General features: G+C 41.1%; 1 protein-coding gene across 4 annotated transcripts in view; it reads right to left on the reverse strand.

Moving 5' to 3' along the window:
- Positions 1 to 24706, reverse strand: part of APLP2 (amyloid beta precursor like protein 2) — a 60627-nt gene extending 35921 nt beyond the window's left edge. For 2 of the 4 annotated variants that reach the window (XM_061593429.1, XM_061593427.1), the window contains exon 1: positions 24448 to 24706. In XM_061593429.1, coding sequence (XP_061449413.1) covers positions 24448 to 24570 — 123 coding nt within the window. In that variant the 5' untranslated portion in view covers positions 24571 to 24706. The remainder of the gene's footprint in view (positions 1 to 24447) is intronic. The other 2 variants (XM_061593428.1, XM_061593430.1) reach the window with 2 other exon arrangements.
- Positions 24707 to 26485: the final 1779 nt, after the last annotated feature.

Here is a 26485-nt window from a genome sequence, read left to right on the forward strand (position 1 = left end):
GCTTTGGCTGCATTACCGCTGCTTACCACTCTGCACCACGGAGTACTAGCATCTATATTAGTAACCTTAGTATATCTGGTGACTTATAATTTAATTATGCACCTCCTTTTGGGAGGAAGGGCAGGATATAAATATTAATAATCTATCTATGGCTACACTGTAATCCATGACACATTTTTAAACTCAAGAAGTTGAAAAACATTTAGTAGCATGAAAAAATTATTCTCTATCTAGGGCCTGAACTGACACAAGCAAAGCCACAGGTCTGGCATATATGACGCACCACAAGTACAGACGTTTGGACACTAATGAGACCAGTGACCCAAATACAGGATTTGCGATGTACTGCTTTGTTCTCTCAGAGGATGATTCTTTCTAGGCTGCCCAAGACTTTGCCTAAATTAAGAAGAAAGGCACTTCCCCACCCCCAACCCAGGGATACCCTGGAATTAATAGTTCATAGTAAGCAGCCACAGATTTCCTTTAGGAAGAGAGGGAAGGAAGACGCTAGTACAGAAAGCAAATAAGAAAACACAAAGGTATACAGAAACCCATTATAATGGCCCAATGCATTCTAAGACAAGATAATTTTTCATGAGCAGCTCAACAAATTTATTCAGAGGAACTGCTTATACCTTAAACAATCTTGTACACCTAACTTGTAAACAAGCTGGATTTAGCCTTGATAACCAGCCTGTTATATGGGAGATTAAAGGTGCCCTATCCTATGCACACATTGTTGAGGCGTTATAGAAACAAGTCACAATAGCGTACATTCTAAGGAAGAGTGATCCCCTGGACGGCATTTTTGCATGCAAGTCTGAGAGTGCATGCCATAAACCCTCTTGCTCTTCACATTTGTGCAGCTTCCATTTGTAATGACAAGCAATGCCAAGGGGCAGTTCCCTATGCCCAAGCCCTCTGAGGACACTTCCAGCTTTTTGCTCCCTATCACCTTAGGATCAAAGGCACTCTTCTATCTACTGGAAACTCAAGTATTTTTAATTCTCTTGAGCTAAGGTATACCACTTTGCTGTAGATCAGGTATGTCCAATCTTAAATGCCTTCCTGTTTTACAGAATCCAGTAAAGTAGAAGGGAATCTGAATTGAATGCAAAAGATTGCACTCTTTTTTGCCTTTGTGCAGTTTTTCCATTAAAAAAACCTAAAACATAATGGGATGCAGGGGCCACTGACTGATAGTCTGGAAACTTATTAAAATGAGCCTACCAACCACACATTATGGTATTCACAAGCAGATCTTGAACAACCAGGAATTACTCAAATATCAAGGGAGGGCAAATGCAAATGTCTGTGGTTTGAGGACCATATTAGCAAGCAAATGAAGCATTTCAGAAAGAGAGGGTGGAACAGCATTCAGTGCCAGCAGAAACAGGAGACAGGGCAGATCTGGAATGTTAACCTTGGTGCTCACATGCTGCATTGTGCAAAAATAGTCCTGGACTTTGAGTTGTAATACGCAAAGGCTTTATAAGGTCTATTCTTCAGTACAGCCACTGTAATTTTCTTTCTTTGGAGATACTAACAAATGTACACAGCGAAACCAAGTGCAAAAAGCTGCAAGGTCAGCCATGTCTATTAGAAATTCATCCAAAATATATTCTGAACCAACATAAACCTTGTTCAAACAGATTCCTTGTCAACATGATACTATGTTTAAACATTAATGCTGAAGTGTTTGTTTTTGCCATCTTTTCAGCTTATCACTGCAATTACTAAAGGAAAGGTATTGGTTCTCCTCAGATTTTTCAAATATTTTGCATATCGCTAGAGACAGGTTGCCATAGTAACATTTAAGATTTTTATTCGCAAGTAAGCAAGCTAACTTAGTTACTCACTGTCAAGATGTTTTAGTTACTTCTTCAGGTAGATCTATGAACCACAGAAAAGAACTACAGTACAACCTCATTATAACACAGGAGTTGGGGGACCAATGATGTTCCTGTGTTATAGCAAAAGCCGCATTCTGTAAACAATACTTTTCTCAGGGGACATCATACTGCCTGCGGTATACAGTAGGGCCCCGCTTTACGGCACTTCGCTTTACAGCACTTCGCTAATGCAGCGGTCTCAATTAGACGCAATTAGACTAAAGCCCCACTCATATGGCGCTTGTTCCGCTTTTACAGCAGTTTTCAAGCGTCACGTGCCATTCTATTAAATGAGTTCTGCTTTTCAGCGGTTTTCGCTTTTCAGCGGGTTCGGAATCTAACCCGCTGTATGAGTGGGGCCCTACTGTATCCAAATCAGCAGTTCAGTCAGCCACGTTATAGCGAGGTTCTGCTATGCTAAACTAAGTGCAGGGGTTTAGGCAGCATTTTATGTCCAGCAGTACAGGTCAGTGCTCAGCCAGTATCACACGTAACATCTGAATGTCATACTCCAACCAGACTGCTCTAAGCGTAAGTTCTCATGCTAACTATCAAGCACACTGAATACTATAGGAGTAACCAAAAGAAACTGAATCTGAGTCCTGCTAAATTAGATTAGCCACTGTTACGATAAACCAAGCTACGGCTTACCTGGACCACATGAACACACTGGCTCCTGGAGAGACACTCGCACCCGCTTTGCTCCTTCTTGGTCGTTTTAGTACAGTGTGGCAATTAAACCAATGTTTGGCTTAGCATATCATCTGAACTTAAGATCGTGGTAAAAGTCTCTCTTTCACCACTATTTGTAAGCACAGAACAAACCTTTGCTACCAATTGTGGTTAAGGAGACACATTACCAGAACCCCAACATGTCATCAGTCCCGCACATCAATGGGAGGACACTTCAGACTTTGTTTTCTCAGCTGGACAGGAGAAGAGTTATTGGAAGTGGAGGATGTCTATCCATTTGTCATGGTGTATCCCTTCTTGTTGAGGTTTAGGCCACCAATAGGTTTACTTCTTTGCAGGAGTGGGGGACCTACTGAAATGGTCTGCCCCTAGAGACTGGTGGATTCTGATTAGTTCCTATGAGTTTTTTTCCAAATGGCATGGTTGGAGCTCCTATCACAGAGTTGGTTGCCCTCTAGAATGGAGAGAGTACTCAGGCAATTAACATGGATACTCTCATGTTCTCTTCTCCTGAACAGAGCCCATGCAACTCCATCTTACACACCTCAGTTGAGAGCAATGAAGTAAGCAAGAAAGCAGCTGAAGTGCAGGAGAAAAACCCCAAATTCCATTGGACCCAAGTAAGATCTTATTATCAGGCCTACTCTGCTGAAGGTAAAGAAACTGTTCACCACTGCCACCACATTCTTTTAATCCAGCAGAGCTTTCTTGGGTAGGGCCTTCTGAAATCTGCCCCAGGAGAAGATGCAATAGAATCCTCAGCAGAATGTAGCATCACATTTACAAGACACTTTCAGGATAAAGTTGCTGGAATCATTTATGACTTAGACTCCTCAATTAACATGCCATTAGAGGAAGTGCGCCAAGCACTCTCTCATCCGGCTTTCTTGGATGTCTTTCAGTTATTGGAGCCTGAGGATGTGGCAAGCACTTGTATGCTCACCCCTTGCCTTTTGTGGTTTATTAAATCTAGCAGGGATTATGGAATGTTTTATTTTAGCATGATGAATAAAATGTTTCATTGAATCTTGGTCCCCCCCTTTTTTTTTCTCAGTTCTTTTTATGGGAATGATGCTTTATGTCTGCTTGACACTGTGGAGGACCAGTGGAGACAAACAATTTCCTTTGTCATTAATACTGATGGTTTCTTCTGTTTGTTTTTTTATTTTTTGCCTGCTCCTCATAAACTGGCAAAACAAAAGAGGTTGCTTACAGTTCAGGTGTTTCTTACAGTTCAGGATCTTGCACATCCATTTGTTACAAAAAAAGTAAAAATTTAAAAAAGTAAATTCAATTTGTAATCATTGTTTGAATAAAATGTACATTTAATATACCAAATTTTATGCCAAACCAACTTGTACATAATTACATTTGATGTTCCTGAAGTAACAAATTGACTTTTAATCTGTAAAAAGTGCTAATATTGCATTTTTTCAATTTTTTCAGAAATTTCCATTTTTTTCTGGGGAAATAAGGTTTTTTCCCATGGCTTCAAAATTTCCAGAAATTTTACATCTCTAAGCAGACCCAAGCCTGTGGAACTCCCTCCCAAATGATATTAGACAGGTACCCTCCTTGTTGAACTTCAGGCATATAACTAAAACTTCATTCCTGCAGGCATTTTATGATAATGTTATGGTTACTGATGCTTTTGTTCTATTGTTTATTTGATGTACAATTTGTTTTCATGTACAACACTTATAAATGCAAGTGATTAAGCAGTATATAAATGTTTTAAATAAACAAAAACAACAACCTCTGCATAATTCTACATGCTGTATAAATATTACAAACGTTTTTCCAAAAGGCAAAAGAATACTCAATATTTCATTTGGGATTGGGGAGAAGAGACAATGAAGTGCAATTTAATGTGGCTTAAATATGATATGTGAATGTATTCAATGCTTTACTTGGGAATGATTTTACTGCAATATTTTGAAATATTTTAAAACATGACAACTCAACAGTAAAAACATCCCTCTTATTGCTATAAGTTTAAAGAAAAAGTTTTAAGACACTAAAACTTTTAATATATTTATTTTAGAATGTGCAAAAAAAATACAATATGCCACTGTTGTCTGCTCATCTACTTCAGAGTTTTAACTTGTGCCAAGGACACCTTCAGTGTCAGGGTCTGTAGAAGTGCTTATGTTAGTTGGCTCCAGCTCAGACTAATTCAGAACTGCTTGAACCACAAGCTCTTTCATTACAGGATGGCAAACTGCATAGTCGCAAGGAGCCCAGTTGCCCCCCAGCTGGCAGTTGCGGACAAGGAAGGGGCTGGCTTGTGCAGCTGTGGTGAGCTGAGCAGGCCCTAGCCAGCTGGGGAGGACTAGCCTCGGAGGGAGTCAATGGTAAACCCCCTCTGAATACTGCTTACCATGAAATCCCTATTCATAGAGTAGCCATAAGTCAGGATCGACTTGAAGGCAGTGCATTTCTATCTGTATGGAGTTCTTTTTCACTAGTTGTGCCTATACAGTAGGGCTCCACTTCTCGGCGTTCCACTAATACGGCAGTTTTCCCCAGGCAGCATGTGTGTGTGTATGTGACAGAGAGCCTATTGGGACTGGGGCTGTCGCTGATGTTCCTTTGTACCCAGCTTCTTTAGTGTTTTCTGTTTTTTGCTTGGGTTGTTTTGGGGGTGGTTCTTTTCAGTTAGTGTTTCCCCCCCCTTTTTTTTTCCTTCTACCCAGCTGTTTCTCTGTCTGTCCCCTTCGTTTTTGGGGTCGGCGGAGGCTGCTATGGCCGCCTTTGCTTTAGCAGCAGCGCCCCCAGTGTCCTTAGTTGGTTGAAGCAGCAAGTCAGAAGCTTGCAGCAGCGACTCCGTCTTGCATCCGGTTTATGCCACTCCGCTTCTGATCTCCCTGGGCTGGGCACTCGGTGGCGGCTCCTCCCTCTGCAGCTCGCTACTGCGGCCATTGGAGCTCGCCAGCTACTGAAGCAGAGCTCATGGAGGCGGCTGTCTTTTCTCGGTGGCGGCTCATTTCTCCGCGGCTCACTACTGTGGCCGTTGGGAGCTCGTCAGCTACTGACACAGAGCTCGCTGCGGCAGCTCTCTCTCCGGAGCTCACGGCAACAGCTCCCTTTCTTTCACTCCAGGTGGCAGTGTCTGTGGGGGTGGTTGTCTGTTGCCACTCCCCCCCAGCTGAGTCCGAGAAGGGCGTTGGGTGCCATTTTATGCTATGTTCCGCTTTTCAGTGGGGGTCTGGAACCTAACCCGCATATGAGTGGGGCCCTACTGTAATGGTTACAATTTTGAAACTGACCAATTTGACTAGTATTTTATCAATATAGCTTAACAGTGAACTTATTTTCAGAGTGCAGATTTTTTTGTAGCCAAAACAGTAGCATACCCACACTAGAGGGAGGTATCAGTAGGCTAGAGAAATCCCAAGATTTGCAGAAATATAACCAACAGCCAAACAAGGACTGATAATGGCCAGAGAATGCTATCAACTGTTGGGGTATGTGTTGAAAATCCAGGCAGAGAGGGAGTGGAATGGAGTATCTTAGAACAGGGCAGGCTTGCTGGCACTCTAGCCAGGTGCACATCACACTGCAAATTGCTAATTAGCAACAATTTTTGAGAACTGGAGATTTTTGTAGATACAAAGATCTTTAATGCCCATCACATTGCTATGAAGGAAAACTGTTCAATTCTTGTGACTATAAATTCAATCCAATGGATTTAGGATGTGTCGGCCAAATTACTTATGGGAACAATTTTATAAGAAAGACTAATGCTTGAGCTCAGCCCCTCTTACTCCAATGCTGAAGAGGCTCTTTGCATTAGTCACAGGTGCCCCTTGGTGCAGAAAATCTTGATGCAAGTTACATTCATACAACCAAGCCAAACATTACAAACTAAAAGTGAGTGACCAAGTAATGAATGGTGAAGTTTAATTCAGCTTAACCTTTCTTTTTCAGATCAATGGATTTGCAGTTGTTGTTGTTACATGCCTTCAAGTCAATTATAACTTATAATAGCATCTGTCATGAAATGAACCACCCTGTTCAGATCTTGTAAGTTCATGTCTGTGGCTTCCTTTATAGAAACAATCCATCTCTTGTTTGGTCTTCCTCTTTTTCTACTGTCTTTTCCAGCATTATTGTATTTTCTAATGAATCATGTTGTCAATTTGCGGTAGTCAAGCACAATTAGGTCACTGATCTGCCTGTAGCAAAAATCACCTATTTTTTGTGTTTAACACAAAAGAGACTTTCAAACCCTTCACTGATTGTCCAGTTCTATGAACAGATGATTTCACTTAACCTTCAAGTAACATCTTTTATTAAACTAAACTCGAGGTGCAGAACCTGCCACAGAGATCCAGTTAATGACATAAGAGTTGTGTGGCCCTTACAGCACCAAATCAAGATATGGATGTGATGGTTGTTTCATTTGCTTGTTTTTTTAGCAGCTACACAATACTGGCAGAAACCATTGCACTTAACCACCAGGTAGAGAAAGAGACAATATGGAAATCCTTCAGCTCTTCCCTCACTTCAAACCCATTTTTCAATCCTCTCAACACCTCTTAAATCAGAGATCAGCAATATGCAGTTTGGGATGGGATCACAATATGCCACCAATCTTTAGGGAATGAAAAAAATGCTCTATTTAAGTTCCAAAACGCAAACTACAATACTAGAGCTGGGTATTTATTTTTTTACTAAGTTGCAAGTTAAGTGTTCAGAAGGGGGATTAATAGAGGAACAGTAGCTTGAATTTCCCTTAACAGTCATTCTGATTATCCTCTGCTTTTGACTTTATTAGTCAGTAGGCTCCAGACTCCACTAAAGCAAAAACTAAGTAGAAAGAATAATAGAAGATACCTGAATGCAGGATGTTGTATGAACAAGTTTTTGGTTAGACAATAGCAATAAATTCCTGAGATTACTATGCATTATTTCTCTGCAATGCACTTCAAACAAAACTTGGACTTAAGTTCACCCAAGAGATACCAAAGTGGATTTATCAACGCACTTGGTGTCACATCTTATAATTGCAGCATGAACTAACTTGAAGCGTAATACTATTGGTTCTAACATTTAGCAAGGTACAAAGCAACATTGTACATCTTATGTAGGTTAACGGGTTAAAATCAACTGAACTAGGCAAATTTAAGACACTGGTACAATTTATATAGGACTTTTTCAAACAAAATCTGTCCTAACAACTCAATCACATAGTTAAGCAATACTAGAGGGGAGGGCCTCATTTATTTCCAATTCTACCAACGTTTATATTATTTATAGACTACCTGGTAACAAGAAATTCTGGATGGCTCACAGATTTCTAACACCACAAGACAATAAAATACAATGAAACAGCATTAAAACACGAACAAGATGAAAATCAGAGGTTAAAAATGAGAACAAAGAATAATCAACAAGGTCACACTCCCCCCCCCCAGTCATTGTTTCCCAAAGAAGTCATCCCACAGAGCAATCAAGGCAATTTCATTACTAAAACTGAGGCCTAAACATCAGTTTAAATCAATCTAGAAAATCTTTGAATTTGACTGGCAGCCAGCCCACTTGCCAGAAAGGGGATGTTAGCCACTGTTCAGTGGCTGCTCAAATCTTCTGGGTCCAAAGTAGTGAGGGACTGAGCAAACTAATTCTGTCCCATTTCAATCTCGCTGAAACTCAGGCATAGATCCACTCTTGTTCTATTTTGTGTAGATTCTTTGAAACACAACTTCGCATTTTTAAATTGTACACAATTATGTAAAATGCACACATTTCAATGCATTCAACCACAAAACACATGTTTTGTGCACATCACATATTTTTGTGCACCAAAACAACATCAAAAATTCCAAGTAGCATATAATCCAAATGGGTATTTTATTCTAATTTACAAGCAAGCTCAGGGAATCAGATCAGTCCACTATAAGAAGTGGACCAAACAAATTCCTCTTCCATCCCTAATTCAAGGAAAGCTTCTTCAGCAGTTGTACCATAGCTTTCTTTAAAGAGTGTAGCATCACTTTCTAGACCCTGCCATTCAACCCATTTTTGCCAAGAGGGGCTTGGGGTGAGCATACAGGTTGTTGATTGGACTTGGCCATGTCTCATGCCCACATGTATGAATTTGGTCTACATGGCATATAGAGTGCCATCTGGACTGCTCTTTGCTACCCTGGACAATACTAGCAGCCTCAAATAACCAAGAAACCAGACACTGTTTTTACCAGGACACAGTGAGGATAAATATTCATGACAAAATTAAGAAGCTCCACAAAAAACAAATTCAAGGAATGTAAACTTCCTGCTAGCATCACCAAAGACACACTAAATCTTAATCCACTCACCCTGAAGCTTCAGTCTGTCTGCATTGAAACCAACCAGAAAGTTTCAACACAGACATAGAATGCAGAGGTTGAAGACACTAATACTAACAGCAGTGACTAGTTCCTTAAGCAGACTGAGAAAATAAGCAGATGCAAGCTTCTATAGCATGGATGAAGAACTTGGAGTCCATCAACATCTGGAGGCCACAACTCCAACTAGCATGGTCAATGGTCAGGGATGATGGGAACTGTAATCAAGCAACAACTGGAGGGTCACAGGTTCCTCAGCCATGTCTTAAAGTTGCAACACTTTCACTACATCAGAACTTTGACCAATCAGCTTTTGCTATTCATCTTAAGCTTCATGTAATAGAATTCATCACTACTGTTACTTTTGAATTACTTAAAAACTTGATTCTTTGAAGCAATACTGCAGATAAACTAACCAAGTGCCAGCTTATAGCATGTGGCACACTTACACCAGCAGGTTGCTCTACAGATCTTATGCAGAGTTAGCCATAAATTTCTGTTGTACCCTAGTACTCACATGGGAATGTCAGCTCTAGAACTCTTGGGTTAAACAGCCTCTCAGTAATGTGTCAGATCTCACCTAACTTCAATGCAGGGCCAGCAAAATACCGAATGGACCAATTGGGCCCCACGCTTAGCGGGGGGCCCGTGCTCGTGGGGGAATTGCACCCAAAGGCTTAGCCGGGGCCGTGCTCATGGGGAAATTCCACCAGAACTGGATCTGGGGGAGGCCGCCCCCGCATGCAGCCGCTCCTCTCTCTCCCCCCTCCCTTTCACGTGCTATCACCGCGGGAGACTTGAGTGTCGCTGCAGGGCAGGAGGTGCGGGGGGAGGAAGAGGAAGGGGGGAGAGAGGAGTAGTTCCCACATGGAAGAAGCCTCGCCTTCTGCCTGGAAGCCCAGTTGCCCGGATGGTGCCGACCCATTCTCCTCCCGGGGCGGAGGTTTTTTTGGTGGTGTGTGATTTGCTGGGGGTGGGCGACTTCCCCTGTGCTTCTTAAGGCAGCCTTCTCACTGTGAGACTCTCTGCTTTCCCCCAGTCTGGAGCTCTTCATTTTTTTATGTTTGTATGTGTATGCATAATGCATTTTATGTACGTATGTGCATAATACATTTTATGTACGTATGTGCATAATGCATTTTATATATTTTAATAGTATTTTATACATTTCAATTTACTGTAATTTTTAATGTTTTATTGTGTATTTTATTATATAACTGTGCAATTTTATTGTAGCTGCCCTGAGCGCCCTATTACAGGGTAGAAGGGCGGGATAGAAATATTTTAAATAAATAAATAGTTGGGGGAGGGGGGAAACAGCGAGAAGAGGACCCCTGAGCTGATGCCGACACATTCACAAGTGCCAGGAGGCTGGTGCAGCATCTCTCCGAACAGATCTATCCGGGTGGAGGGAGGCGGAGGTGGCAGCATGCCCAGCGTGAAGAACTAGTTCAGCTTCAGGTGAATGGGGGAGGTGTGTGTGTAGGTGGTGGTGCTGGCACTGCTGCAGCATGCCTCACAGACCTGGGCATTGCACTGCCTGCCTCTGGGATGGATGTCCGGGGAATAGAACCCCCCCCCGCCGGGGGCTGCACCCCTCTAAAAAAAAAAATCCAGCCTGTGATGCCGACTGCCGCTGCCCAGACAGGGATGCAGCCGAGTGGCAGCTCTCTGGAGCTTCTGACAGGACAGGAGGATACTGGCTCGGTGGAGCCATCTGGCATTCCTTCGCTCTGCCCCAGCTTTGGGGGCTGAGCTATGCAAAGCCCCGTGGCTGGGAGAGAGCGGGCAGCAACAACCCCAGCAGGAAGGACACCCCAAGTGAGAGGGGTTCCCAATCGGGCCCCATGTTTGCAAACACTGGCTCTGCTTCAATGTACTGGAAATTCCAGCAGTTTCTTTGGAAACTTCTTCCTAGGAAAATGGAAAATGAATGGACTGCCTTCAAATCCCAACTTATGGCAACCCTATGAATAGGGATTTCATGGTAAGCGGTATTCAGAGGTAGTTTATCATTGCCTTCCTCTGAGGCTGAGAGGCGGTGACTGGCCCAAGGTCACCTGATGAGCTTCATGGCTGTGTGGGAATTCAAACCCTGGTCTTCCAGGGTTGTAGTCCAACACCTTAAATCACTTGCGTTCAGGAACTAGTCTTAGACTCATATTCCCTTCCATACCATCTATCCAGCAGTTAAAAAAAAGTGGGAGGGGGAAGACACATGTAAAACTGAAGCCCTTTCCTGACTCTAGAGGGTGGGAGGGAGGGGAGAGTGAACATCCTAAGTTTGTAATCTTCTAGGTCACAGTCATGCATTCACTGGATCTAATTTTTTATGTACACAGTATATCAAACAGATATATGGCTTTAGGTCAATTGTGCCTCCAGAAGCACACTTTTTAGTAGGAGACTGAGGAGGTAGATATAGAAGGTTCTAAATCCATCAGATTTTAGAGTTTTCTGAAGTTAGTGGAAATACTTTTGCATTGTGCTTCAAATTCTGTTTTTTCCTAGCTGCTCTTCCTGCCTTTATTCAACAGCTAGGTGGCTTGAACTCAGGAAGAGTAAATGCCTAACATAGCAAGCAATAGATTTACTGATGAGCAACTCAACCAAGCTTTATTGGGTTTTTTGTGTTTTTTTAAAGGCAGTATTTACAAGAATACAAGCAGGCAGGAGTCCAAGGGAGGAAGAATTATTGTCTGCAGTCAGATCTGGTATAGGTAGATAATGCTACCCACTGTTTGATTCTGCATCTCAGCATACTTCTCTGGTTTGCTTTAGTTCCTTTCATCTGATTTCTGTAGTAAGATCTATTGCACAAATCCACTGTACGGCCAACATCAAGGGCCAAGACAGTTTGGTGCCATCACCCAATCTTAAAATACATTAGGAAGCAGCAAGATCTGTCATGTGAAAACAATTCATTCTAAAATTAAAGCCTTGAGCAGCATTCTAGTTGTTCACAGTTTATTCCATTTTATTTTGTAGCCTTAAACAGAGAAAGACCTTATAAGAGCTCATCAGCCTTTGGGATTTTTACATTTCAGAAGTGGATTCCATGAACACTATAGCTGCATTTTTCTCCAGTATAGTTTATAAATGACTGCCACACCCCCTCCCCGCCTGCCCACCCTCGGCTGCTGTGCGCAGCGGAAACCCGGCGGACACGTGGCCTCGAGAATGGGTGCAGAGGCCTCATCCAGCCAAGTCTCCGTAATACATGCCAGGTCTGCACACCCATCCAAGATCATGTCGTGGATGAGTGAAGTTTTTTGTACCACAGACCTGGCATTGCACAACAGCAGACGAAGGTCGGTAGGAACCTTGCATCCCCCAGTTATCGTCTGGTTTTGGGCAGACCCGGAACAGGGGATGGGTATAATGCATCTACCCCCTGTTCCCCTATGCTGGCGTGGTCTGCCTATAGCACCTTTCCAGCGCCTGCCGCCCAGTCTTTCAATGACTTGGCCCCTCACCTCCCCTGTCACATCCATTAGTCAGAGAAACAGAAATCAAAAGTCCAGAACTTCCAGGAAGCCAGAGTTTGTAGTTAGGCTGGGCAGTGCCATTTTCATGAGACAAAAAACTGAAATTAATCCCAATATTTGAAGGTAGGTAACTCGATGTGTGCGAGTATGATATACTGTAGCTAATAATTCATTTCAATGAGATCTGTAAGTGTAGTCTTAACAAGTTGAATGAGAGAAAATTATTTTTAATGATTTTAAAAAAAATTAAAAAAAACAATTTAAATAAAGAAATTCATATTTTTTTATTTTTAAAAAAGCACTGATTTTTATCCACCCTGGTTGGAGTCGGACAACTTCAACCCTAAGATATCTTCTGTTACAAACTGAGGCCTAAAGTCAATATAGCCATACATTTGCTGGTATTATCACCTATATTTCACAGCAACAAATTATTTTACATACCAAGGCTTGACTCTTGCTTTGAATTAATTAAGGGAATGACAAGCCTATGACTCAATATTTACTTGCTAGCACAGGAAGTAGCCCTATATTCAGAGAAAATGCAATGAAGATGAGGAAAACATCCACTCATCATTACTTCATCTGAGGGAGGTAGATCTTATGAAGTGTGCTGTTTATTTTGCCTTACACATGTGGGTTGGGAAGCAACAGCTACTTGCTGACCCATGCATTCCTAGGAAAATAAAGACAACACATTTCACAAGTGACAGGGTACCTTTTTCTCCCTATGGAAGGCATTTATAACCTATGAAGCAGTTCATACCACTCCTTTTAGTGTACGCTCTCCAGGTGCCAAGAGTGTTTTCTTAATATCCACACAGAATTCAACCCATGTGCTCAAATGTATCCAGATCTTGAAAACTTGAGTGCATTACACTGAATTACATTACTCTGGAGACATACATTTCTTTTTAAAAGACCTGGGACTTGAGGGAACAGAAGGTAATACATGGGGAAATGGAATATAAAAAGGAATTCTAAGTTTGCCCACAATGCCAGAGGAACAAGTAACCAAGAAACGAACAGGGAGCTATAAAGAGCAGAGACTTATGACTTCCTAATGCCTGGAAGCTCTGCTTTTAGGGGCTTTAAATGTAAATATATTTAAATTTTAAACACAGATTATATATGTTACATATAAAACTTTAAACATACGCCGATAACCGCAAAGACAAGAGGAATAAATGCAGCCCTGACTAACTTCTTTCCAGAGAAATGCAAGCATGTAAAGAAGGGGAAAGACAGTGTCAAGATTTATTTCGACACAGAAAAATATATAGGAAAGAACAGCAACTTTTAAAAAAGACTTCAGATTTGTAGTTCTTATAGCTTAGCTATAAAATAGCATTACCGGAATTTAAAGGCTAGTGCTAGAGGGGCTTCAATTAGTGGTTTTATAGGCTAGAAATTCAAGACAGGAGCACATTATTCTATAGTCCCTACACCTATTGCACCACTGAGAAATCTACCAATTGCAGGAACTTCTCATTTACAGCTGTTTGACCAAAGTAGTAGGATTTGTGTTTCTTCCCCAGACCCGCTTCTACAGATTCAAGTAGTGAGGGGAAGAGAGATCTTATTAGGATCTTTAGGGTTATATCCAACTAAATTCTACTCAGAGTAAATCCACTGTAATTAATGAACCTAAGTTAATCATAACCATTAACTTCAATGGGTCTAATCTAAATAGGACCAGCACTGGATAAAACCGTAACATTTTTACTAAGCAAGCCGATCTAACAACTTCATGAATCACACATTTGTATGCATGTTTAGTTATAAAAGTCTCATACTTTAAGATCATGAAACTTAAAGGATAGCTTCTCCAAAGGACAAGACAGATCTCTGCTTAGAAAAAAAAATACCGCTTAACTGGTTTTGTTTGATCCTGGAAAGCGTTAGTCTATGCATCTTCAGCAAGCACTCTTGTAATCACTATGACAAATTGTGAAGTATATGTGCTCTGAGCCATTTATTAAACTTTTAAACTCTAGATGCACACCCCTTCTTTGAGATCTCTTCATTCTTTCCATTACTACATTCTTTCTGCCCTGGGCTCCTACTGGGAAGGGCTGGATATTTACTACTACTACTACTACTACTACTACTACTACTACTACTACTACTACTACTACTACTACTACTACTAATACTAATAATAATAGATCAGAGTATGGTTAAACAACAAACTCCAAAATGTGAAATGAGAAGTTTACATTCTGGAAGAAAAAATTAAGAATGCTTCTGCACTACTCTCCCGGTTCAAGTGGAAAGACATGAAATTTCTCTCAAAATGTTTTGAAGACTTCCCCCTCTCTGGACTGCAGTTATATCATCACTGGAATAATCCTACTGCAGTCTGTATAGTTAACAACTACTGTAGGTCCTTACAACACATTAGGCTTAAAACACTGAATTAAGAGGTTAATTATTACATGACAGAGGTTAAGATGGGGCTCAGGTTGAGACAAAGGCAGGATAATGGCTTTCCAAAATCATCCCATCCATCCAACTAGCAAGGTATTGCTCTGAGCAACTGCTGTACCTGCCAGTGCACATGCTAATACAAATATGAACAACTTCTCAACTATCCCAAGATTGAACAGGGCACATACTGGTAGGCATGTCATGGTGTGCAAGTTAGCCCACAACCTCTTAATATCTAGAGGTTGCTCAATCAGCAATTAGAAAATAAAATATATGTAACTGTTACAGACTTACAAGCAGACTTTCCTGTGCATTTTACCAAAATATGCTTTCCACAAATGCAAGCAACACAATTAATTGTAGATCACTTTTTAACAGAGATAAAGAGCATAACACCAGTTTTAACTTCATTCTTTTGTGAAAGATTCATACATCAGCCAATGTGCTGTCACCACACATTTATCCCATCAATTATGAGCTGATCTGAAGGATAAATTGATTATAATTCTGATGATCTTCAGGTCTTTTAGCCCATGGTTAGGAAAATGATGAATAAATTTAAAGATTTTTCCCCTGAGCAAAATCATGAAGGCACTGTTCTAAACTGGACTGTTTTCCAGTTTAACACCAGGGATGGAGAGATACTCATGTCAGAGTTGATTAGTTCAGACATGGACCACTGAAAAACTCAAATGTATACATGTCAACCACAAGATAAACTGTGTGCACTTAATTAGACACAAGTTATGCCCAACAGTTGCACTTCCTAATTATCAAATTAATTTCAATATATCAGTACTTAAAGCTTGAATACAGTTGCCCAAAAGATCATGACACTATTAAATTTGGGAGCACTGGAATGAACATATCATAGCCTTGGTGACATTTTAAGACCCAAATACCACTGATTATACATAAGGTAGGATAACAAAACTAAGAGTCAGAGGGTGACCTTGGCAAATGGGATGTAAAATTGTTAAATAAAGATCCCGATGGTCACACGCCAACTTTTTATATCAAAACCAAAATACTGCCGCTAGGAGTACCAGAATTAATCAAAATAAATCAAATGTTGCAAAATATGCCCATTTGCTTTTATACAGTCATTTTTGGATTGTATAGCAGCAGTAATAAAGTAGCAAATAGTACACACACCCCAAACAAAATGAATATTACAATTATGTTCCCTGGCCTGAAGAAACATAAAAATGGCATGTAATATCTGCCTCCTTGAAAAGGGAGAAAATAGTACAGAGATTGTGCCAGTGGAACGAATTATAATCTCTAATGTAGGAGTCTAAGCCTCACTATTGTTACCACCCACTATGTTAAAAAAAACTCAGTTTTGAAATCACAAGTTTTTAATTATTTTTACCTTACGTCTTTCCCAAATGCCACCAAGACTGTCAAATTTCGTTCAAAATATAAAATGGCTATCACCACAGAAATACTAGGGACATGAACAAAACTGGATCGAAAATGTATTTTTTCAAAAGGGAAACATGGAGAGACTTGGTGGCTAAATATTACCTGTATTAAAGGTAATAAAGCATTTTGGAGCACTGGAACACATCAAAAACTGACGCTCAGTGCTTTCTCTTTATTTGCAATTGCTCTTAACTCAGATCTCTAACTGCAGTTTCCAGTAACTTTTTCTGCCAGGTATTTTGGGGGTTGTGTTACATAACCTATACAGTAGGGCCCGCTTACCGGCACTTCACATTCCAGCGTTCTGTTAATGCGGCGGCTTTCAATTAGGGGAAATTCCCCATTTTAAAGCAGTTTTTGCGCTTTTGCAGCATTTTTGCATCATTTTCGCACAACGCGCCCCATTATACTCAATGGGTTCTGCTTTACGGCAATTTCCGCTTTATGGCAGCAGTCCTGAACGGAACCTGCTGTATAAGCAGGGCCCACCTGTACTGATTTGCAACACCCTCAACAGCCATTCATTTCCTGTCCCATATCATGAAGCAAGGTAAGAAAATACAGTAAACACACCCATAGCCATATGGAAAAACATCTTATAGGACTTTACAGAACATTTTGAAAAAATAACTGATGATTTTGTCTAAAATTTTGTTTTCATTTTTGTTGTGCTTTGCTGTTTACATGTATTAATATCTGGATGAATAGCTAAGATTTATTTCACTGTAGACTAAAGAGTATTGTTAGCAGACCAAAATTTAATCAATCAGTGAGACAATACCAACCGACATGCCTTACTGGATCGTCACCTTGTAGTGGTGAGTGGGCTTGCGTGTTCCAATGAACCCTATGAGCAATGCCGTGGGGAGTCATGTACTCCCAGCAGGGTAACCCATGGTGGTAAGGTCAAGGGAGAGGAACCAGACAAAGAACGTCCTCAACAGCAGAACAGGCAGAGGATAACAATGTGTATGTTACAACAGGTGTGAAAGAGGATGAAGCCTGCAGCAGATAAAGGGCTTCCAATTGCCGTGGTACACATGCCATTGGATCAAAGCCTTTTTCTGTCAAGACTGTGTGTTGATCGTTGTACGTCAACCTCCTCACATAAAACAAATTCATGCACAGACATCTTCTGTAACAAAAGTCCCATGGCGATTGGTGAATGGCGTCGAGGGCAGGACTGTGAAATCCAGAAGCCCCTAAGTCATGGACTGGTACATCAGCGGTGGATACAGTTTCAGACAGATCCATTGTTAAAGTCTTTATTTTGGAAGACAATCTTACTCGGTCATGAGTGATCGCCAAGAAGACCAACCGACAAATAAAAATGCAAATACTGTCATCCAGGAAATATACAACCTTTACTCTTTCAACAAGCCTTTTAGGTTGAGACCTATCCCAGTCTGTGTCTGTGTTAGAATTGCTCAATATGTTTTTTAATAATGTTTTTAGCCCTTTTTTAAAGTTGTTTTTTAAAAAATGTTTTTAACGCTGTTTTGTTTTAATATATTTTAAGATCTGTTTTTATGATGTTTTAAAGTGTTTTTAGCACTTTGTTTGCTGCCCTGGGCTCCTGCTGGGAGGAAGGGCGGGATACAAATTAAATAATAAATAAATAAATTAGTATCCATGCTAACAGGATAAAACATTTTAAATTTATACTATCCTAGTGTATTCAATTATTGCAAGGATTTCAATAACAGAGTTAGAGAGGAAGCAGCAGAAGCCAACAGCCTGCAGATTATATTCCTGTCTCCAACAGAGGTAGCTGGATTTGTCTTTTTGCTTTGTTTTTGAGGAGGGGTTAATCAGAACTTTACCAATCTACCAAACATAGATTTTGACTCTTCCCATTTCCTCTCTACAGGACACATTTTAGAAGATAGCAGGGTTAGTCTTTCACCACTTGACCTCCACAACCAACTGTAATCACTCTTACCAGAACCACAGCTGTTAACACACACTACATCCTGGCCTACAATTTGAACTACTATAATCAAAGATAAAAATATGATCAATCTACTACTGATAACTTATAACCATATGTCAAATCTGACTTTAACTTTTGGACTCTAGTCAGGAAGTGCAGTGGCCCTCCAAGGAAACGAACAACACGGAGATGGGTGGTGGGCCAGCACCTTAAAAAACATGCTCTAAAGTGACCAGTAAAGTCAATTACCATAAGAGCCATTCAGGGTAGCTGGTTTCTAGGCCTGCTGTTCTATGCATAACCTAGGAAGCCATTTCACAGACTAATACATAGTTTTAAGCAGATGACTGCACTTGAAACTAACAACCCAGCCAAAGTTAGCCAGGACTAGACCTGGTAAAAGCAGTGAAATGCAACTCAATCCATCCAGTGTTGTGTGACTATGCCCATAGTCTTCAACTGTGCATTACACAAATGGAGGAAATCCACCAGTTCTGCCCACATCAAGGCAGCTGATATATAAATCAAAGCATAATTTCAACATGCCAGCATATCACCATGGACACCTTCTAATTCCTACATATGGAAAAATATATCGAGACATAATGTCAACCTCAACAACGGTTATGTTCTGCAGCTTTTACAGACTTGCAGTACTGGAAATGCAGTTCTTTTTGCCTAGTGTTTCATAATCCTGCACTGAAGCAGAATGAAGTGTATGGGAAAAGGTAAGCAAGCAAAAAATGTTTATAGGAGATAGCGTATTCAGGACCTATTTTGTTTCAGGACTTGAGAAAGCTGTGCTGAGGACAAAAGACATGAAAGGGAATATTTTAAGAACAGGGGCTAAAGTTAATGCACACTTGAAAATGGAACTAATGAAGCAGTGCATAGCAGCTATATATGCTGCTTATGAGACTTCAAGGGTAAAGTTACTGACTCAAAACATATTGAGCAATTGAGCACAATGAGCTGTGTGCTATAAAAAAGGTTGAATGCATTAAGTGCATAGCTGAAGGCTATAAACAAATTGCAAGTCCTGATTTAGAAGACACTATGAAAGCTGGAAGTTGCCATTTCAAGAGGATACAGTAGGGCCCCACTTACACGGCGGGTTAGGGACCAGGCCCCCACTGTAAAGCGGAAATCACCGTAAAGTGGAACCCACTGACTATAATGGGCTGTGTCGTGCGAAAATGACGTGAAAATGTCGCAAAATCGGCTTTAAAACATGGAATTTCCCCTAATAGAGAGCCGCCGCATCAGCGGAACGCCGCAAAACAGAACGCCGGTAAGCGGGGCCCTACTGTACTGTACTATAGTGTATCAAAGTCTTATTTTGGTACTATATCCATCTTCTGTCCTTGCATATTTATAAAATATTTTTCAGAAGACAACTCATCTTTAATAACAAGATGCTATATAAGTTGGTGCACTACAAACATGAGTAGTAGCAGTTTTATTGAAACTAGCAATATCTAGAAATGTATGTGTACAAAAGCAGTTCCACAAAGAATCACCAACAGGACAAATTGTAATTCCAGTTACTCCAACTATTACTCAAAATTGATTGCAACAAGTTCTATTTCTTTCAGATAAATTGATCTCCAATGAAGTCATGCTATGTATTTGCTTGCTGCAGCAAAGAATGTCAAGGTAAGCCACATGAAGCACAGTTTATATGTTCTATATATATTTGATTCAGGAGCTGCTATATCTTAATTGGAATTTGACATGACTTTGTTCTTTAGCATGTGTGTGATCTCAGATAATTTTTGTGTTAAATTAAATGAAGCTGAAAAAGCATGTATATAGAATGCATTCACAGCTAGAACTGCATCTCTTAGTCAACAATTTGAATTTGACCTCTTCAAAGGCACACTAATAGAGTGATTTGTTCCATTGTAGCCAGTCTCCATTTCAGGACAGCCCTAAATGTATTAAATAGTCCAGCTGGTAAACATTCAGTTTTTGTTTATTTCATCTAGTCCTCCATGCCAATGTGCAAAAATACCCTTTATAATTTTTCACATTTGAATTTGAGTTAATAAGATGATATAAAAGGAGGAATTTGCATTTGAATTCTAGAGAAACCAGATTCTCCCTTGCCATATCAAATAACTTGTGGTTGCAGGTGTTGAAGCCAGGTTATTTCAAGAACCATCTTTTCCCATATGCACGTGCCCACCTACTCTGTACAAAAACCTTGTTCCATACACGTTTGCCTTCAGAGCTTCAGCTAACTGGATCTTGGATAGGGCCTTCATGATAGTGACCCCAAGACTGTCCAATCCCCTACCTCAGGAAGCCTGGCTAGCTTCTACTCTTCTGGCCTTTCAGCAAATAGTCAAGACATTTATTTCCCCAGGCATTTAGAACAATACAATTTCCCCTTACTATATATATGAGTATAGTTTCGCTCTCAAATCATTGTTTATTCATTGGAAATTGCATTTGGAACCTGTATGGCCAAAACGTAGGGTAGAAATGTCTAAATTTATAAAACTCAGGGGATCAGCTCCTGGCTGGGAAGAAACAGTTACATACTAGTGGTAAATTTTCTCTTGCCATTCCACTTAATCAGCATTAAGCATCACATACATGCACTTCCAAATACAAGGCACAAACTAGAAACAGAGATAGAGAAGTTAAACAGATTAATGGGTGTCCTGGGGACACTGGTGAGCTGAGTGAAAGAAAATCCACCAGACATATGGTACTGTTGTGTCAGGTTTTATGTGATGAAGCTAAACTTTATTAAGCAGTACTTCTTAGGGAAGTTAAATGGACATAAATTAGCAAAAGTTACTCTGCCCAATATGTTTACAGACCACAAGTACTCCCATTTCTCTCTTCATTCTCATGATTAAAACAGCAATGTGGAAGCCTAGAGCTTATGCAGCAAGATCCATTGCTAACTCACCACACAAAGCAGTAAGCTTAGACAGCTACATCCTCCACTTAAATGACTGCTACGTAATCAACACATACATGAGATTTTGCTTTGCCGACTTAGATCTGTACTAGAAGAAAAAAAGGCAGGAATTTGCCACTAATTTATAACCATGATAGAGCTTCCAGACAGGATACAAACGAGTTGTCTCAAATATGAGAGAGGAAGTGTCATACAGTTGGAAGAGATTTTAACAGGTGCAAGGGATTAATCCCATTATCACAAAGCAGTACTAGAGTTCTCCACCCGTAACCCCACACCAAGTAATCTGATAGGGGCTTTAGTTGGAATCCCACACTCCAGCCTCACTGAGTCTTGTTATCAACCTGGCAGTACAACTTCAGACAGGTTATTCAATATCATTTATTGTCACTGAACTGCCATCACTATCCAACCAAGGAATCGGAATAATTACCATATGAACAAGACTTGAGAAGATAATGAATTTGAATATTCTCAAAGTAACTGATAGAAACTGATACAATTTTACTGAAGGGCAAAATAAATGACATACGAATAACACTTTTGCTCAAGACTGCTAAATTCTTGCATGTGCTGAGTAAGGCAATTCCCAGGTAAACAGCATACTCTTATAAGACTAGACCATGCTTTATATGAAGAATTAACTCTGCAGGACTGTTATGAAGGCTGAGGTAATAACTGAAACATGGTTCTACACACTTTTGAAGAACTATGTTAATGACAAGTATACACATCTCAATTTAGAAGATTAATTTAGTTCTAAGAACTACCTACATGCCACATCCCCTTCTCTAGCCCTACACAGCTAACTACTGTTAATGAGAAGGCATAGAATCACAGAATAGTAAAGGGGCCTATAGGGCCATCAAGTCCAACCCCCTGCTCAATGCAGGAATCCAAATCAAAGCATTCCCAACAGATGGCTGTCCAGCTGCCTCTTGAATGCCTCCAGGGTTGGAGAGCCCACTACCTGTCTAGGTAATTGGTTCCATTGTCCAGTTACGAAGTTTTTCCTGATGTTCAGTCAAAATCTGGCTTCCTATAACTTGAGCCTATTATTCCGTGTCCTGCACTCTGGGACAATCAAGAAGAAATCCCAGCCCTCCTCTGTGTGACAACCTTTCATGTACTTGAAGAGTGCAAGTACTTCTGTGCCATTTAAGATGAACAAACATTTAAGTATTTCATATATATCCATTGTACTCCAATAAAGCTTTCATCAGAAAGACAATGCAATAGGCCGATAACACAGCCTTGACAAAACACTATTTTCCCCTACAAAGTTGCCTTCTAAGCTTCTAGACCAATCTGACACTCACATTGCTTGTCACTGTGCCAAGAATGCAGAGGTCAGTTCTCATGCATTTCCATGCACACATACAAGGTATAACAGAAGAGACAGATGATAGGTTTCAGACTCAATCCAGCAATCCAGATTCTTAGCATACCACTGCAGCATCACTTCTTGAATGTCTATTGAAAAGCATTTGTTTTTATCCCTGAAAGGTTTGGTGAAAACCCCTACTGCTTTAAGCACCCACTACCAACCCTTTTCTAGATTAAGTAGAAAGAAGTCTTAGGAGCCCTGAACTGCTATCACAAAGGCAAAATTCTGTCATAAAATGACACTGGGAAAGACAGGAGCTTCCTAGGTATATCATAAAACACTGGCAAGATGGTAAATTAGTTTTGCAGCACCGTTTAGCTAAGTTGTTACCTTTGGATAACAATACTTCTAAGCACTGAAGAAAAATACATACTGATCAGTTTCATATTGGGCTCTTGCTGGGAGGAAGGGTGGGATACAAATTAAATAATAAATAAAATAAAATATAGCACACAGAAAAAGTGTCAATGCAGGCAGGTAAGGAACAACTCAGTTTGCAGAACAGACTTGAAATCATTAAGTCTCAAGGAAAATGGAAAACTACAGCATCCAAGGAGGCTCAGGAAGGGACTCAATACGACACATCAGCTATCACAGCAGTGTTTTTCAACAGTTTCAACAGTTTTGGTCAGAACTGAGAACATTACAAATATTACAGAAGCAGCAGGGTACTTTCCACACACAGAATTTACATATGTACATCAGACCTCCAAATCTGGAAATGAAGAAGAGGGACATTGTGCCACCACACTGCAGAAATCCCAGCAAAGGATCTGTCTGCATCTGGGCCTCCCCTCCCCAGTATCTATCATGAGAGGCAGGTATGCTAGAATGGATAGATTAAGGATAGTGGGAAACAAGGCAGAATTTTCCTCCCTTGCAGTTCTTTTGTTCTTCTGGGGGGGGGGATCAAACTCCACAGCACTATAATTGCAGATTCAAGGGGGTGATGCTGTTGAAAAAATGTAAGAAGAGAGGATTGCTCAGTGTGGGAGTGTTGGGGGGAGAAAGAAAGGAAATGGCTGTAAGCAAATACACAGAGGTGGAAGTAGAAAGGCAGGGCAGACAAGAGAAGATTCCTAGAAGATGTAAGTACATCGGAAAAAAGCAAGCCAACAGCACTAGAAGGTGCAGTAAGTTAACAGAATAGCAGGGAGGAAGAGGCACGAAAGATGGAGGGAAAGTAGAGAGTTTTTTTTTTTAAAACCGATTAGCTCAAGCATCCTAATTGGATACAATCCAGTCATTGGAAGTCTTGAGGTTTAAAGGGCATACCACACTGGAGGAAGTGACTTAATTAAATCTTGAGCCTGCCTATTACAGGTACCAATAGGCACCATTGCATTGTTTTGCCTATCAACATGTTATGCAAGGTGGAATCTTGCAAATTACAAGCCCTGCTGGATCAAAGGGCTGCCTCACGACAATGTGCCACGGGAGGGGACAGGGGATGGGTGGGAAGACAGAAACCTACCTTAAAGGAGTGTTGGGGGGGGGAAAGGTGACCTACGTCGTGGACCTGGAGTGCTCTGGGCGCAGGAAAGCACTATATAAACACTAAATATTATGTTTTGGTATTTATCGCCATCACTATTAAAGAATTAGTGACAGAATTTATACGGCGCCTTCCCTTTCAAGAAGAAACACCACCGTGGCTATTAGCAGCGAGATTAGGGACGGTGATGGCACAGTATTTACGACGCAATATTTACCACGCCGATAACAATTTCCAAATGGAAGGGAAATAAAGAGGCAAGGATGGAGGAGGACGAAGGGGGAGCCTTGCGCAGCCTGTCTGCCCCCCCCCGGCAACAAGGCGCGCGGGAACGGTGGGGGGGGGCGTCTGAGGAGAAAGCGAAGCTCTGGGCTTCCCCCCTCAGGAGCGGGGAGAGGCTCTTCTCTTCGCGCGGCGCTCAGACCGAGTCTTACCTCAATGTAGCCAGCCAGCGTCGCCGCCGGGCCAGTAAGCCCCAAGAGAAGCAGCAAAGACCATCCGAGCCGCTCGGTGTTGCCCGTCGTCGACACTACTCCGGCCGCCGTCGACGCCGCCATCCTTCTCCACCCTTCGGTTCTCACCGTCTCTGCCGCCGCCTTGAAGCAACTGCCGCGCCAGCCTCGGCGGCGGCAACACCAGCGCAGCCTCCGTCACCGAGTAGGAGTAGGAGGAGCGGCAGCAGGCAGCGAGGGAGGGGCCAGGGAGGAGGGGCTTCTGTAAGCCCCGCCCCCACCCAATCCCTCTCTGGATTGGATCAAGGCTCAGCTTGGAAGACGAACTTCTTTTTTTAAGACAGGTATCTCGACCAGTAAAAGATACTAACTCGCTCGCTCTTTTTCCTTACACCAGAACTGAGTCAATGGCAGCCAATCAGGGGCGAGGGACCGCACATTGCAGTGTTCAGAAGGGGCGGAGCCAGGGAGATATCCCTTCGCTGATGACCAAAAGTTGCCTTCTTCAACTTGGTGCCCTGCAGATGCGGTGGGATTACAACTCCCATCATCCCCAGACAGTGTGGCTAATGGTCAGGGTTGTTGGGTGTTGTAGCCCCAAACAGCCGGAGGACACCGGGGGGGGGGAAGGCTATCCAAAAGTGTATATTTGCGTTAAGATAAATTAGATACATATATTATCACAATCATAGGGTGGGTATTTGTGTTGTCATTTTGTAAGTGTCCATTCAAAATGCATATGTAGCTTTTCAGAGGATGTCATCTTTTTTCAAGTTTAAATCTACATTTAGAAAGAGAACCAATCAGTGCCTACCTCATGGGATTGCTAACCTAATGCCCTCCGGATGTTTTGACTGCAGCTCTCTTCAGCCCCACTGGAGATTATATCAGACAATGTTGTATCCAATGGTAATGAGTTTTGTGCTTATTTTAAGTGTTTTATATAAACTTTATTTTGTAAAATTAAAAAAAACACCTTTCAGCACTACGCTGTTATTAAATATAACCACACATCCATGTAGCACTAAACTAACTGATGAGAAATGGAGATACTTCTTTAGGACTGCAGAGCAATCCTAAACACACTTACTAGGGAGCAAGTTTCATTGAACATAGTGGGATTCACTTCCTAGTAAAAGGGGTAATGGAGCCATGACGTTTCTCTGGATCCGAATCAACTTCCTTAATCTAGACAGTCCCTTTAGACTAGAGAAGCCTACATTATTATTATTATTAGCATCATCATCGTGTATATAGTTAGTGTTCAAACCACAAAAATGTTTCATTGCAACAATTTGTAAAGTAGGTGAATAGTACCATTATTTCCATATTGCGGATGGGGTTTTGGGAGTCAGGATGAGAGAGTGTGGCTTGCCTAAGGCCACCTGATGAGTTTGGTTGTAGTGAGATTCAAACTAGAACCTATGGATTTTGCAAGGAGTTGCATAGGCTAGGAGTAGACACACTTCCTAACCATAAGAGCAGTTTGGTAAGTACCTAAACTGTCTAGGAAGGCCATAGGATCTTTTTTGTTGGAGATTTTCAGGGCATCTGCTTTAGGAACAAAATATTCTTCTAACCCGCAGTCCGAGTAAATGGACTGTTTTCTCTTTTCCAGCTCTGCATTTCTCTTCTACCAGCCATTGGCTGTTTCATTAATTCTATTACTCATGATACACTGGCATCCTAATCCTGAGTATTTGTATCAGTGTTTGAGCCTGCAGCACCACTAGTATAACACTCAAATGCAAAGCTAACATCATGTTTTGCAGCATTGACCTGGCACAGCAATTAGTACACCCAATCCTAAACATTAATTTGTGGGTGCCACCTGTAAGTCATCAGAACAAAGTTTAAAGGTTACTAAAAAGCTGCTTCTGTACCTTTAACAGCAACTTGATTTACAAACATTAGCAAGGAATAGCCAGAGCTTGGAAAATTACTTTTAAAAAGTAATAAATTACAGTTACAATTACACCCCCCCCCAAAGTAGTAATTACCGTTACAATTACAATTGCTC

This window comes from Rhineura floridana, chromosome 12 (genome assembly GCF_030035675.1).
Source record: "Rhineura floridana isolate rRhiFlo1 chromosome 12, rRhiFlo1.hap2, whole genome shotgun sequence".
Taxonomy (NCBI): Eukaryota; Metazoa; Chordata; class Lepidosauria; order Squamata; family Rhineuridae; genus Rhineura; species Rhineura floridana.